Source organism: Bos indicus, chromosome 4, assembly GCF_029378745.1.
Source record: "Bos indicus isolate NIAB-ARS_2022 breed Sahiwal x Tharparkar chromosome 4, NIAB-ARS_B.indTharparkar_mat_pri_1.0, whole genome shotgun sequence".
Lineage (NCBI taxonomy): Eukaryota > Metazoa > Chordata > Mammalia > Artiodactyla > Bovidae > Bos > Bos indicus.
Window position 1 is genome coordinate 105,852,568 of NC_091763.1, and position 14,870 is coordinate 105,867,437.

The window sequence follows — 14,870 nt, forward strand, 5'->3', positions numbered from 1 at the left end:
TGTGACCCTGTGGAATATACAGTCCATGGAATTCTCCAGGCCAGAATACTGGAGTGGGTAGCCTTTCCCTTCTCCAGGGGATCTTCCTAACCCAGGGATCGAACGCAGGTCTCCCAAATTGCAGGCGGATTCTTTACCAGCTGAGCCACAAGGGAAGCCCTAAGAGAAGCAATAACTATTCCTCAAATGAGAGGACTTGGCAGTCCGTTTTGGTAATCCACAGTCCATGCTGAAGTCCCTTGGGAATTGGGGTGTCTATCTGTGTTTGCTAATCGGCTTTACCAAGGAAAAATAAATGTCATGGTATTTTTCTATTTTTTTCGCCACCCCCTGTGGCATGTGGTATCTTAATTCCCTGACCAGGGATCAAACCTGGGTCCCCTGCAGTAAAAGTGCAGCGTCTTAACCACTGGACAGCCAGGGAAGTCCCTATATCATATCTTTATGAGGAAATCATTTTGCAATGTGGTGCCAGGCATCTGCTGTAGACCAAGTTAGGCTTATCTTCTTTGATGATTTTATTCCAAAGAAATGGTTGCAGGTCCTTGAGAAAGACATGCCTGGGTCTTAATACTGGAAAGAGGTGATTTAGCTTTTAAGGATTGTATGGTATGTACATTTCAAAGAGACAGAGAAAGAACTTAGAAGTTTTCTAAATAAATGCTCTAAGAAAATGGAGGGGAAGGAAGTCTGTTCCCTTATTTTCTTCTGTTTTGTTTGTATTTGCTTTTACAGAGGAAAACACAGGTCATCAGAGATGAGTGTTCCTTACCTACCACCAAAGTTGCCCTGCAGGAGCCTCTATGTATATAGGAAAATGTCTGTTCAATCTACAAGTTTGACTTGGTTGTTGTTTAGTTGCTCAGTCGTGTCCGACTCTTTTGAAAACCCTATGGCCTATAGCCCTCCAGGCTCTTCTGTCCATGGATTTCCCAGGCCAGAATATTGGAGTGGGTTGCCATGCCCTCCTCCAGGGGATCTTCCTGACCCAGGGACCGAACCTGTGTCTCCTGCATTGGCAAGAGGATTATTTACCACTGAGCCACCAGGGAAGCCCTGTGACTTGGTTTTATCGAGTTATTTTAATTCCTTGTGAAGATTTGAGACACAGATTCAGTGTCATGTTTCTAGGAATCTCTCTGCAAAGCAGCTGAGAGGGTGCAGGTCCAGGTACACTCACCGAGGCCCCCGGGGTGAGTGTGGGGAGTGTGTACGTGTGTGTGAGTGCGCTCTGGTGTGCTGAAACAGGAAACTCCAGTTTGAGGTTTGAGCTTCAGTGAGAAGATGAGACAAGATACTGAGTTTCCTGGAAAAGCCACTCCCTTTTGAGTGTCAGGCCCGGAGAGTCTCAGCCTCTAATCAGGCTTCCCAGGTCAGCATCTGCTCTCCTGCCTGGTGGCCCCATCCCCCTGCCCTGCTGGAGAGGCGAGGGAATGGCCCCGTTTCCCATCCTGTGGGGCTGGGTGCTCCTGGCTGCCGTGAGTACAGGTCAGGGGCCTGGCAGAGACAACCAGTTGGTGGACTTAGGGAGGAAAAGGGGGCTGGGTCACGGGGGTGCCTGTAGGTGCAGAAAGTTCTGCTCCCTGACTCCAGCCTTGCCAAGAGCGCCCTGCAGTCCCCTCACCCTGTGAAAGGACCCCTTCTGCAAGAGCCTCCTCCGGCACTACTCATGGGATCCCTCTTCAGGTTTTGGCTGCAGCTAGAGATCTGGTGGTGACCACTGCCCCCAGGAGCTTCAGCCTGGCTGGCCTGTGTGTTTCAGATGCAGCCACGAGCTTGGTGGAGCAAAAGCCCAGGTGGGTCCTGGTACCTCGCAGACAGGCTGAAACCCTGCGGTGCATCCTGAAGGATTCCCAGTACCCCTGGATGAGCTGGTACCAGCAGGATCTCCGGGGGCAACTACAGGTGCTGGCCAGTCTGCGGCGTACCGGGGATAAGGAAGTCATAAACCTCCCTGGAGCGAATTACCGGGCCACGCGGGTCAGTGAGAGCGAGCTGAGCCTACACGTGGCCAATGTGACCCAGGGCAGAACGCTCTTCTGCACCTGCAGTAAAGACACAGTGAGACACCCTAACTGGGAAAATGAATAAAAACCACCCTCTGGGCGCCAACCACAGACCCAGCCTCCTCCTCCTCTTCCCCCTCTGCCCTGATGGCCCTCCCCAACCTGGATCTTCCCTTCTGGCCTCTTTACTACAAACAGACTCTCCCTGTGCTTCAGAGAACACTCAGCCCAGTGAATTCAAGCTCGATCCATGGCCCCAGCAGCCACTTGTGACTCTGGGGAAGACTTCTTCTCCTTGAAGCTTAGGTTCTGTGTCTGCAAAGTACTGATGCTAACTCCCGACTCAGAAGGGTGCTTCTTGGATTAAACAACCCAGTTCAAGCGAAGCCTTTAGGAAAATACAGAGTCATGTAGGAAGGACTTGATCACTGTTGGCTATTCTCTCCACAGTGGTGGTATTGTGCTAAGTTGCTTCACTCATGTCCAGCTCTTTGTGACCCCAAGGACCATAGCCTGCCAGGCTCCTCTGTCCATGGGATTCTCCAGGCAAGACTACTGGACCGGGTTGCTGTGCCCTTCTCCAGGGATCTTCCTGACCCAGGGATCGAACCTGGGTCTCAACGTCTCCTGCATTGGCAGGTGGGTTCTTTACCTCTAGTCCCACCTGGGAAGACTTAATCACTGTGAACTATTTTCTCCACATGTATAAGAAGCATATTGCATTTTAAGACCAGTATCAATGCCCAGAGGAAAGAAGGACACCCAAAGAGATCCTGGGAGCTCAGAAAAGAGGTAGAGTGAATATCTCAATGTATGACACACACACACACACACACACCCCTCCACCACAAACACTGCTTGCGTAAACAAGCATGCACACGTTTTCCCAATTAGATCTACATTCTCTGCACTCAGCACCTCCTGAACTTCTCACGCCTCAATCTCCAGTTGACCTTTTTAAAAGCAAGATCCACAGAGAGGGCCTGACCTAGAAAGGACCAGGGTCTGGGTTCCAGAGTGGAGGGCTCACCAAATATTGACCTAAAGCCATGGCTCAGAAATGGATCTGCAGCCTGAGGAAGGGTACTTGTGGACTGAGGGCAGAACAGCAGGCTCAGCCCCAGATGAATGGCCAGGAACCACAGGGATGGGTGTTATGAGAAAGACGCCGGTCCTGAGACCCCTGCAGAGAAGGGAGACTGAACTGCCGTTGACCCACCCCGCTTCCAGCTCAGAGCTTCTCCATCCCAGACAGTGTGGTCCACACAGCAGGTGACTGGGATGCAGGGTGGGCGTGAGTTAATGCGGAGGCATTTCAAAGGCAGCCCCATCTCTGATGGCACAGTGGGTGGGTGGTTTGCCAGGCAGAACTACCAGCACCTACCTGCTCTTTCCTCGGCGCTTATGGGGAGTGAGAAACTTTCTCCACCAGGGGGCGCCATCTGCCCGCGGATCTCCATGACCTGCACAGAGGTCATGATGGCGGCCATAGTATTGATCTTCTCTCAGCCCTTCTCAGGTGTGGTGGTGAACACCTGCCTGGCTCCAGAAGACAAGGACGACGAGGAGGAGGAGACCGACAGCCTGGCATTTGGATACCCGAGTCCTCTCTCTTTGGCATTTTGGTTGAATTTTGGTCAGAGCAGTTGCCAGAAATCCCAAAGTGAGATAATCAAGGTGCCTAGTACTGCACTGAGTTTTCAAAGGGTCTGGAGTGATGGCCTTGGGATTCCTCAATCCCTGGTTCCCCATCTTTAGCTTCCAGTGGATGATTTTTTTTTAATTTAAAATTTTTATTATTGTCTTGTTCAGTTTCATCAAGAACCACAGCTTTGTTTTCTTTTGGTCACACTGTGATGGCATGTAGACACTTCCCTGATAAGGGATCAAACCCACACCCCTTGCATTGGAAGCATGGAATCTTAACCACTGGATATCCAGGGAAGCCCCCAGTAGGCAATTTTATTCTATTCCAGTTGTCATAGCTGATGACTTAAAACCAGGGCTTTTTTCCCACCCTGGTTTCCTACTGAGCAGAACTCATTTTACAGTTTCTCAAACCCTCCCATCCTTGAAGGAAATACACAGAGGAAAGAAACTCTAAATTCTATGAAGTCTTTGAAAGCCTCATCATTGCAGTAGCTGCTGTTTATTTCTGTGCACAGGCGCAAGCTCTAGCCTGATCTTCACCTGGCTTTTGTATGATCCTGGCCCATCCAGTCACAGCTTTGGGGATCATAGCTTTTCAGCCTGGAGAATGGTGTTTATAGGAAGTATCCCCTTACTAATCAGCATGATCTTCAGATCCTAATGTCTTATTAGGATCTGAGGAGGCTAATAAGTGACACCCCTATTTTCTTTACAGAAATTCTGAACAAAGTGAGAGAGATAAAGGAGGAGGCAGATGAAGAGGGAAATTTCTAGCAACGTGACTTACAGAGCTGATAGAGAATATGGCTCAGACACTTGACAACAGCAGGCTTCCTAAGGCTGTGACTTACAATTAGAAAGACTTATCCCACCCTTCGGGATACTGAGTCATAGATGCCATCCTATTTTCTCTTAAAAATCCAACATGCAAATGAACAGAGAAGGCTTGAAGAAGAACTTTGCAGGGGTCACATTTTCTCCTCTTTCAGTATCATTTAGCTCCTACTAAAGAACTTTTTTGAGGTGTGCCTGTATTGCTATGAACTTTCCCCTTAGGACTGCTTTTACCATGTCCCACAGGTTTTGGGTTGTTGTGTTTTCATTTTCATTCGTTTCTATGCAAATTTTGATTTCTTTTTTGATTTCTTCTGTGATTTGTTGGTTATTCAGCAGTGTGTTGTTCAGCCTCCATATGTTGGAATTTTTAATAGTTTTTCTCCTGTAATTGAGATCTAATCTTACTGCATTGTGGTCAGAAAAAATGCTTGGAATGATTTCTATTTTTTTGAATTTACCAAGGCTAGCTTTATGGCCCAGGATGTGATCTATCCTGGAGAAGGTTCCATGTGCGCTTGAGAAAAAGGTGAAATTCATTGTTTTGGGATGAAATATCCTATAGATATCGATTAGGTCTAACTGGTCTATTGTATCGTTTAAAGTTTGTGTTTCCTTGTTAATTTTCTGTTTAGTTGATCTATCCATAGGTGTGAGTGGGGTATTAAAGTCTCCCACTATTATTGTGTTATTGTTAATTTCTCCTTTCATACTTGTTAGCATTTGTCTTACATATTGTGGCGCTCCCATGTTGGGTGCATATATATTTATAATTGTTATATTTTCTTCTTGGATTGATCCTTTGATCCTTATGTAGTGACCATCTTTGTCTCTTTTCACAGCCTTTGTTTTAAAGTCTAATTTATCTGATACGAGTATTGTGACTCCTGCTTTCTTTTGGTCCCTATTTGCATGGAAAATCTTTTTCCAGCCCTTCACTTTCAGTCTGTATGTGTCCCCTGTTTTGAGGTGGGTCTCTTGTAGACAACATATGTAGGGGTCTTGTTTTTGTATCCATTCAGCCAGTCTTTGTCTTTTGGTTGGGGCATTCAACCCATTTACGTTTAAGGTAATTACTGATAAGTATGATCCCGTTGCCATTTACTTTATTGTTTTGGGTTCGAGTTTATACACCGTTTTTGTGTTTCCTGTCTAGAGAATATCCTTTAGTATTTGTTGGAGAGCTGGTTTGGTGGTGCAGAATTCTCTCATCTTTTGCTTGTCCGAAAAGCTTTTGATTTCTCCTTCATACTTGAATGAGATCCTTGCTGGGTACAATAATCTGGGCTGTAGGTTATTTTCTTTCATCATTTTAAGTATGTCTTGCCATTCCCTCCTGGCTTGAAGAGTTTCTATTGAAAGATCAGCTGTTATCCTTATGGGAATTCCCTTGTGTGTTATTTGTTGTTTTTCCCTTGCTGCTTTTAATATTTGTTCTTTGTGTTTGATCTTTGTTAATTTGATTAATATGTGTCTTGGGGTGTTTCTCCTTGGGTTTATCCTGTTTGGGACTCTCTGGGTTTCTTGGACTTGGGTGATTATTTCCTTCCCCATTTTAGGGAAGTTTTCCACTATTATCTCCTCAAGTATTTTCTCATGGTCTTTCTTTTTGCAAAAGAGACACTGATGTATAGAACAGTCTTATGGACTCTGTGGGAGAGGGAGAGGGTGGGAAGATTTGGGAGAATGGCAATGAAACATGTAAAATATCATGTAGGAAACGAGTTGCCAGTCCAGGTTCGATGCACGATGCTGGATGCTTGGGGCTGGTGCACTGGGACGGCCCAGAGGGATGGTATGGGGAGGGAGGAGGGAGGAGGGTTCGGGATGGGGAACACATGTATACCTGTGGTGGATTCATTTTGATATTTGGCAAAACTAATACAATTATGTAAAGTTTAAAAATAAAATTAGAAAAAAAAAGAAAAACAAACAAACAAACAAAAAGAACTTTTTTGCATTTTAAAGTGTAATAGCTTGCTAAATGACTGAAGTGACTTAGCAGCAGCAGCAGCAGCTTGCTAAAGGAAAATAGACAATGTCAAGTTACTCATTTCACCTGCTTCTCCAACTCCTAAAATGGAAATGAATGACACAACACGGTAATGTTTTGAGCCTTTAAGAGGATTCTTTCAAGGACTCTCCATTAAAATGGGATCCCAGGAGAGAAGCTGACAGTCAGGTCAAGCTATTTGATTGATAGAACCAAAAGTAAGCCAAAACAACCCCAACAGATTTGATAGCAGTGGAGTGATGTGAGTCAATAAAGCTGAAGTATTCCAGCCTCCTTCTTCACTTGCAAACTTGTTAGTTATATTAACTGATTTAATTCCCTTTGAGCCAAAGAGAGCCTGGGTGCCCTAGAGCAGGGGTCCCCAATCTCCAGATCTCCAGCCGATGATCTGAGGTGGAACTGATGTAATAATAATAACAGAAACAAAGTGCACAGTGAATGTAATGCCCTTGAATCATCCCCCAACCATCCCTGGGCCCTGATCTGTGGAAAAATTGTCTTTCGTGAAACCAGTCCCTGGTGCCAAAAAGGTTGGGAACCACTGCCCTAGAGAATGGATCCTGTGCTAAGACTGAGTCTTCTTTTAAGCCTATAAAAGAAGAGCCCCTATTTACTTGGTGACTTAGGCAGGCTAGGTTGCTTCAGTCATGTCTGACTCTTTGTGACCCCATGGACTGCAGCCCATCAGGCTCCTCTGTCCATGGGATTCTCCAGGCAAGAATACTGGAGTGGGTTGCCATGCCCTCCTCCTCTTGTGATATTAAAACTCCTCGGAGAGATGCCATGAAGGAAGAAGTAGAATTGAATTCTTCTCAGGAGCCAGAAGATCAATCAACATTATCTAGTTCCCATTCCTGAGATCAAGATTAATGTGAATTTCTTGAGAGTGGCTGATGCTCTGCCCTGGTAGACACTTGGAAGGAGCAGAATGGGGACATGGGGATAAGCTATTTGAGGAAGAATTAATGTACTACAGTTTTTCAAGGTCAGTTTGGAGGAGGAAAATATGGTATCCCTGAGAATTCTCACCAAAATACTCTCACTGCAGAAGACTTGAATGAGCAGATAGACAAGCTGACCTGTTCTAAAGTCCTTCTTCATTGTTCTCATTGTTTTTAAATGGCTCCACAAGCAAAGTGAGCAATGGAACCAAATGGAGCATGTGCAGAGACTTCTTGCAAAGACCTAATTTGCAAAAATGTCACTGACCCATCTCACTCTTAATATAATACGGGTCAAAGGCCACTCCCCATGGAAATCGATCAAGTAAAGCTCTCAGGTGGTAACTGGAGCTGCAGAAGTGAGATGAAAAGAGAAGAAGGAAGGAAGAAAAAGGCAAGAGTGTTTAACCGGAGGAGAATGAAGCTCCTGGGGCAGCTGGCATCATAGAAAGAGTACATTGGGAAAATCCATCCTGTGTTCTCTGTTCATCTGCTGTGTCCTAAACCCCAGTTACCTTTGGTATTAACCTCTCAGAGCTAAGTCCCTACTGAGAATGCTGCAAAATGAATGTCCAGAATCCATGTCTGGTGCTGAGAGTTGTGTGGGTAACACATGTCCCCCCTTAAACCCTCTTTCCTTCCTGGGAATTCTATTTAGTTTAATCCTTCTCAGACTTCCAGCTGGCATGTATAACTTGCCCAAAGCACATGTGATTGAATCATTTCAAGTAGTAGGTGTTTTGTTACCCAAAATGGCAATCAAGTAACCTTTTTAAAATTTTTTCCCCAGTAAGGCAATGATCAGTTCATTAGCGAGAACACAGTCGCCACTTCATAAATTCCAAGAGGTGTGGAGTTTACCATCATCGTCAGTAGGGGAGGAGGAAGTGCTGCCATGCATAGTCACATACAGGGAGGTACCAGCCACCCACCCTGTGGGGCAGGAGTGAGACAGACGTGTGGGATGCAATTCAGGACACCTGGTTAATTCTGAGGCTGGATTTAGGAACGGGTGTTGTCACAGGGTCTAGAATTCCTGCCATAAGAACTCAGTTGTTCTGGATGGTATTTTCAATCCAGGGTATATAGTTAATGATCCTGGTATAGATGCCCACATCAGCTCTCAAAACACACCCATCCGCAAACGTCAGGATTCCTTGAAGTACGCCATTGCACACCGCTGGGGCAGCTGTGACTTCCTGCCAGGGAAAAGGAGCCGAGTTATTTTTCGGGCAAAGGACGCAATAAGATGGGGACATTAAGGCACAGAGAGCACACTACCTTGCAGGGCTGCCTCCGTCCTGGCACAATGCCCACGCACATCATACTGTCTCTGATGTGCATGTATTTATAGGCTTTGAGGCACTCAACTTTGGAGATTACAGATATATTCACATTCTGCAGTGAGTCAGGGTCCTTGTCTGGAAGAAAGAAAGAAATAGAACTTCCTTAAGAGTTATGAGATACCAATCTTCCTTCTTTCCTTTCCTTCGTTTTCAACATAGTTCCTTTCCTGGTAGAAACAAAAAAGAGTTCAAACACAGAGAAATCAAAACCGTGGCCACTAAGACAGTAGGAAGTGATCAGATTAACAATTTCTCATGATACAAAGCGTCTATTTATAAAAGAGGTTAAATTCTTGGAAGTTAGATGGGAATACAAGACATTTCTGCAATGAAGTGAAATAAATTACTTACAATTTTTTCTGGCAATTCAGACATTTTAAAAGCATCCTTTACGTTGGAATTTTTATTTATTCAGTTTAATTTTATTTTACTTTTTGAGCTTTCAGGTTTATGATTTGTCCCACAGTTTACACTCATCACCTATTCCGTTCTAATTTTTCAGTTGAAACACATTGACATGAAACACTGCATAAATTAGGTATACAGTATATTGATTTGACACATTTGAATATTGTAGTATTGAGTCAGAGGTAGATGCCCCCCCCCACCCCCACAATGGTAAAATGATAGGAGATTCATTCTCTGTGGACCAAAAACTCCAAGAGGAGAATAGTAGGGCGATTAAGGGAGGAGGCTGGGCCACATATGCATAGAAAGTTTCCTTAGAGGTCAAAGTGGAGTGATATCAAGGGATGCTCTACCCATAGGCCTTTGTGGTAGAATCCATCTTGGTTAAGTGATGCATGTCCACACGTAGGAGAATCCTGAGATATACCAAATATGGACTGTGAGCCTGGCAAATCAAAATGATTGGCCTCAGGGAACCTGGAAAAAACGCCCCGTACAAGTGATTTAACTTGCCATGAGGTCTCAACTCTCTCTTTCCCCGTCTGAGTCTGCCCGTGTGGCTATGAACACGTACTGTACTCTTTCCTCCTAACACTTTACTTGTTTCACTACTTTCTGTCTTTGTGGGAATTCCCTTCTGGAAAACTGAAGAGCCACGGTCCTTGTCACTGACCACTGGTCTAGTGGCTAGAATTTGGTGTTCTCACTGCTGCAACCTGGCCTCACTGTTCAACCTGGCTGGGAACTCAAGCCCCACTTCAAGCCACTGGAGGTCAAGACCACTAGAGATCAATATGATTGGCCATAGTCCCCCTCTATCACCCCACAAAATTATAATTTCTTTTTTTCTTTTGTTTTGGTGGGAAAAATTAAGATCTAATCCCTCGGCAAGTTTGATTATAATACAATGTCTCTATCTATATTCACTTTGTGTGCTTAGCTGCTCAGTCTTGTCCAGCTCTTTGCAATCTCATGGACTGTAGTCTGCCAGGCTCCTCCTTCCATGGGAATTCTCCAGGCAAGAATAGTGGAGTGGGTTGTCATGCCCTCCTTCAGGGGATCATCCTATACTGTGTATTAGATTTCCAGAACTTATTTATCTACTAGTTGCAAGTTTGTACCATTAGACAATGTCTCTCTTATTAATATTTTGAGAGTCTGAAGGAATTTAGAAAGATCTAAGCCTAGTTTTTCATTCATCAGATCAAAAGTATCCAGTATCTGCTTAAAAAAAATCATGCAAAAAGTGGTTTCTCTTAAATCCATAAAACTTTGATTTTAAACTAGGTCTCCTCATTTCTAATTCAAATTATTTCCTTTATATCAATGGTTCACACATATTGTGAACTCTGAAGATCCATAACAAAATTTTTCCAACCTGCAACAAAATGAGAGAAATAAGAACAAAGAAGTTTCTATGCACATGTTGTGTGTTCTTGCCAAGGATTCTTCTTTGGGAGGAAGTATATTATTTTGAGATTTTGCTTTTTAGGGGTGTGTTTATTTGAGTATCTTTATTTGAAAATAATATATTAATTTTTTAAAAGAAAATGAGATTCTTTGCCTTATTTTCTAGTCTAGCAATAACTGTATAGCTCAACTTTTCTTTTGGAAAGGCCTTTTTAAAAAATGCTCACTTAACTACTTCATGAGCCAGATCAAAATAAACTGCATTTTTTGGTAAGTTATGTCTCTTTTTAATTAAAATGACATAACACAGATAAATAAAACATACTGCTTAACTGAAAAGCGTTTGCCTATTTCCAAAACTCAAGTTGTCTCTCAAAGGACAAGGAATTTCTACTTTTTTTTTTCTTTTACTGGAATACAGTTATTTATAATGTTGTGTTAGTTTCAGGCATACAGCAAAGTGAATCAATTATACATATATCCTTTCTTTTTAAGATTCTTTTCCCATATAGATAATTACAGAGTACTGAGTAGACTTACCTGCGCTATATATATAGATCCTTATTAGTTATCTATTTCATGTATAGTAGTGTATATGTCAATTCCAATCTCCCAATTTATCCCTTCCAATTTTCTGATGAAGTGAGTGAATATTCATTTTTAAAATGTTACCAGTTAAAAATCTTAAACTTTTGTTGATCTGTATCACAATTTTGCATAAAGAAGTTCTGCATGATTTAGCACAATATTGTGTATTTATCTTGTGTTTACTACATAAACATAATTTTGCTCCATTTCAGGGCTTTAAGTTTCTTTAATGCCTGCAATGGTTTGAAACCATCTAATGTAGTTTATGCCTCATTTCTGAATTAAGAAAATTAAGGCTTCAAAGGTAAAGTGACCAATGAGCTGTCATACAGCAAATGAAGCCCAGAATACAAATGTCTTCTTCCCACAAACACATCTATCAGATATGGAAGCAAAGATGTAGAAAGATACAGAAAAGAGGTCAGGACTCCTACAATGAGACTCTGGAGAAGGGAAAGGAGATGAAAGGATGAATGGAAAGGTTAGAAGAAAGCTCAGTGGGAAAAATGGCAGGAGCTAAGGAAGAGTGGAAGTCGGAGGGGCGCGTGTCTGGTTCTGAGAGCCACCCACAGTGGTCACACAGGTTGTAGGCCCAGGTGGAGACGATGCACGTGTCATCTTCAGCGGCAGGCTCTTTGGGCAGGCTGAGTATTTTCACGTAGTTGTTGAGTTCAATATGGGTTTGCAGCTTGATTAACATGAGGTTGTGCTCAATAGAAGTGATGGAAAATTGTGGGTGATGAATCATCTTCTCATAACCAACCACTTGTACATATTTTTCTTCATCTATATTGGATGGTTTTGTAACTCCCAGTATTAACTGAAGCCTCCTAGAACAATAGAGATGTTTGTGAGAAGACTGAACAGACATGGATTATCCATCCTTCTGGACTTTTATGGGGCTTTCCTCGTGGCTCAGATGGTAGAGAATCTGCCTGCAATGCAGGAGACTTGAGTTCAATCTCTGGGTTGCAAAGATCCCCTAGAGAAGGAAATGGCAACCAACTCCAGTTTTCTTGCCTGGAGAATTCCATGGACAGAGGAGCTTGGTGGTCCAAGCTCCATGAGGTCACAAAGAATTGGATATATGACCGAGCAATTAACACACTATAGGCCTTGATGAGCTTTTCCACAAAGCCTTTTCTCTACTACTGAACATCCCCAGGACATCTCTCAAATCCCATTTAACTGAGTGGACCCCAGGGAGGATTCTGGTCTGTGCCCAACCTGAGAACTCAAAGCATAGGGTGATGTTGGAGGCTTCTTACTCACGGTAAGTTACAGTTTGCAGCTGTGATCACCCAAAGAGGGTGGATCAGGACTCCAACACAAGGCAAGTAATCAGACTTCAAGTAGATCAGGTAGGGGGGAGTGATGTCGTCTTTGTAGTTTGGATCAAAGGTCAAAGCAACTGGACAGAGACACATAGAGCACAAATTCTGAGATTGTTTTTCAGGTATTATTTGAAAAAAACAAAGGAAGAGAACTCAATAGACACATTGCCCCACCCTTCTCTCCAGGAATTTTATCTGTAAGTTGAATATGTAAACTGGATCAGTTTGTTCTAAAACATGAAGAAAATGATAAAAACATATTTATTTCATAAGATGAAAGGTGTTTTCCCTTTTAGTTGTCATTATGTGCTCTTCAAAGTATTGATCAAATACAACCTTCCTTAAATACCTTCCAAGATTCAGTAGGCATATGACACATCAGGTCATGGAGAACTTCCTATCTTTGCCATGTTTAGAATGCTTTGGCCAATATTATCCCTTTCTCCTGAAAATGCAAGGCTGAATGATAACGTTTCATTTGAAGAACAGAGCAAATGCTAACAGAGTCTGACAAGGGAGGTAACCATTCATTCAACGAATAAATATTGAGCATCTAGTATGTGGCAGGCTCTAAGGGCTTGGGCTACATAGTGAACAAAACAGAGATATGCCCCTGCAGTCCTACATTCTGATGAGTGGAGACATTCAGTAATAGTAAATACAGGAATACATCAATGGTATAGTATGTTGAGTGGCAATTAGTGCAGGGAGCAAGGGAGGGGAAGTATCAGAGGTGTGCATGCATGTGGGTATGTGGGAGCCATTGTGCAGTATTGCATCAGCAGTTGGGAAGACCTCAGGGCCAATGTGAGAGGTCAGCGATGTAATGAAGACGTGGGAGTTAATCGGGTGTCTAGGGAAAGGAATTCCAGTGAGAGAATATGTCTGGAGCAAGAGTCCTCAGGCCTGTTTAAGGCACATCAGAGAGGCCAGGGAGAGAGGCAGGAAGGAAAAGAGGCCATGAGGTGATACAAGATTTTGTAGAGTGTTGTAAGGACATGAACTTGTCTCCTAAGTGACACATGGAATCGCTTCAGGGTGTTGTGTAAAGGATGATAATTTCCTTACAGAGAAGTGTGGCATGTAGGTTTATAAAGCAAAGAACCCTGTTAGGAGAATGATTTGGTAATAAAGACAGAAGAGGGTGTCTTGAGCCATAGCGATCCATGGAGGTGGTGACATGTGATTTGATTTAGGAAATGTTTAGAAGACAGAGACAGCAACAGGTTCCGATCAGGTTGATATGGGATATAAGAGGGGGTTCATGAATACTTCCAGGGTTTTTGTTTGAATGACTGGAACCATGTCTGGACAAGACCTAAACCCCTGAATGTTCTGCTTTGTCCATTAGCTGGACCCCTGTTTTCCACCCTGGACTCCACTTTTCATTCGCCCATACCAAGCATCAGTCCTGTTCGCCACAGGCCCAGAGTCAGGCCCCTGTCTTCCTTAGAGAGTCTAGGGTCAGGTTTTAGGGTCCATGCCTCCCCCAAAAGTACTCAGGCAATCACCCTAAGGCAAAGACACAGGAAGAAACCTGGTGGGGAATGCTGAAGAAGAGTCAGTCCTGTGCTTGCAGTCTGGAACCTTGCTCCTGTCTTCACCCATCTTTCGTGATTCCCTCAGGATTTCTCTTGGGCAATTAAGGAGAAAGATATGCAGTTACTCACCAGGCAGGTTCAAGAGAGCCCACAGAAGGATTAAATTCATAATCATGTTGAAAGCCTTTTCAAAAGATGAGGTTCAGTGCCTTGAAAAGGATGCCAAGGAAGGAGAGAAGAACACTAAGATGAAGCTGGAAGCGGTTCTAGACTTGGAACAACTGTCATCTGAATTCTTTCAATTGCAGGATTGAGTTCCAAAAGAGTAGGATGTGGTGCCAGATATTAGAGGTCCCTCAACAAAGACCAGATGACTTGGTCTTCAACACAGTGGAGAACAGATCTGGAATCCAGCATTTCTCTCCCCCTTTTCAGGGAAAGATGCACCTAATTTGAGAGATGCTGAAATTCACAGTGCTCCCTGCTGTGTAAGTCTCTGACACCATGTCTCTCTCTGAACTACAGACTGGTTCCTCCTACCTTTGTGATGCTAACCCTCACCTGTGTGACACTGACATTTATTTCCAGTGACAATCACCCCACCCTCAGGGGCTGATCTTGACCCATTTCCCTGACACTAAACTCCTCATTGAGATACGTGAGTCCTTTCTTCCATGTCACTACTTGTCCATTTATTTTCTCAGCCAGCCGGTGATTTACACTATGTGTCTGATGTGTGCGGGCTGTATGCTGATGTAAGAGGTACCCAGATGTGAAGACACTGCCCCAACTGCAAAG

General features: G+C 43.7%; 1 protein-coding gene and 1 non-coding gene across 2 annotated transcripts; both read right to left on the reverse strand.

Moving 5' to 3' along the window:
* Positions 1 to 351: 351 nt before the first annotated feature.
* TRNAK-UUU (transfer RNA lysine (anticodon UUU)) lies at positions 352 to 424 on the reverse strand. Its single transcript has one exon. It is a non-coding gene; the product is annotated as a tRNA-Lys (tRNA).
* A 7,850-nt stretch (positions 425 to 8,274) lies between these two features.
* On the reverse strand, positions 8,275 to 14,661 carry LOC109558139 (probable inactive serine protease 58). The gene is made up of 5 exons (XM_019959599.2): positions 14,202 to 14,661; positions 12,470 to 12,608; positions 11,768 to 12,027; positions 8,727 to 8,866; positions 8,275 to 8,644 (listed from the first exon to the last, which is right to left on the reverse strand). Exons 1-5 carry the CDS (start codon positions 14,245 to 14,247, stop codon positions 8,495 to 8,497), a joined length of 735 nt encoding a protein of 244 aa, XP_019815158.1. The 5' UTR covers positions 14,248 to 14,661; the 3' UTR covers positions 8,275 to 8,494.
* Between the last annotated feature and the right edge of the window lie 209 nt (positions 14,662 to 14,870).

Coding starts and splice junctions, on each gene's coding strand:
- LOC109558139 (XM_019959599.2), bottom strand. CDS start 14,247: ATGATTATGAATTTAATCCTTCTGTGGGCTCTCTTGAACCTGCCTG. Junction 12,609..14,201: donor GGCTCTCTTGAACCTGCCTG/GTGAGTAACTGC, acceptor GTCTCTGTCCAG/TTGCTTTGACCTTTGATCCA. Junction 8,867..11,767: donor CTACAACCTGTGTGACCACT/GTGGGTGGCTCT, acceptor TCTTTCTTCCAG/ACAAGGACCCTGACTCACTG.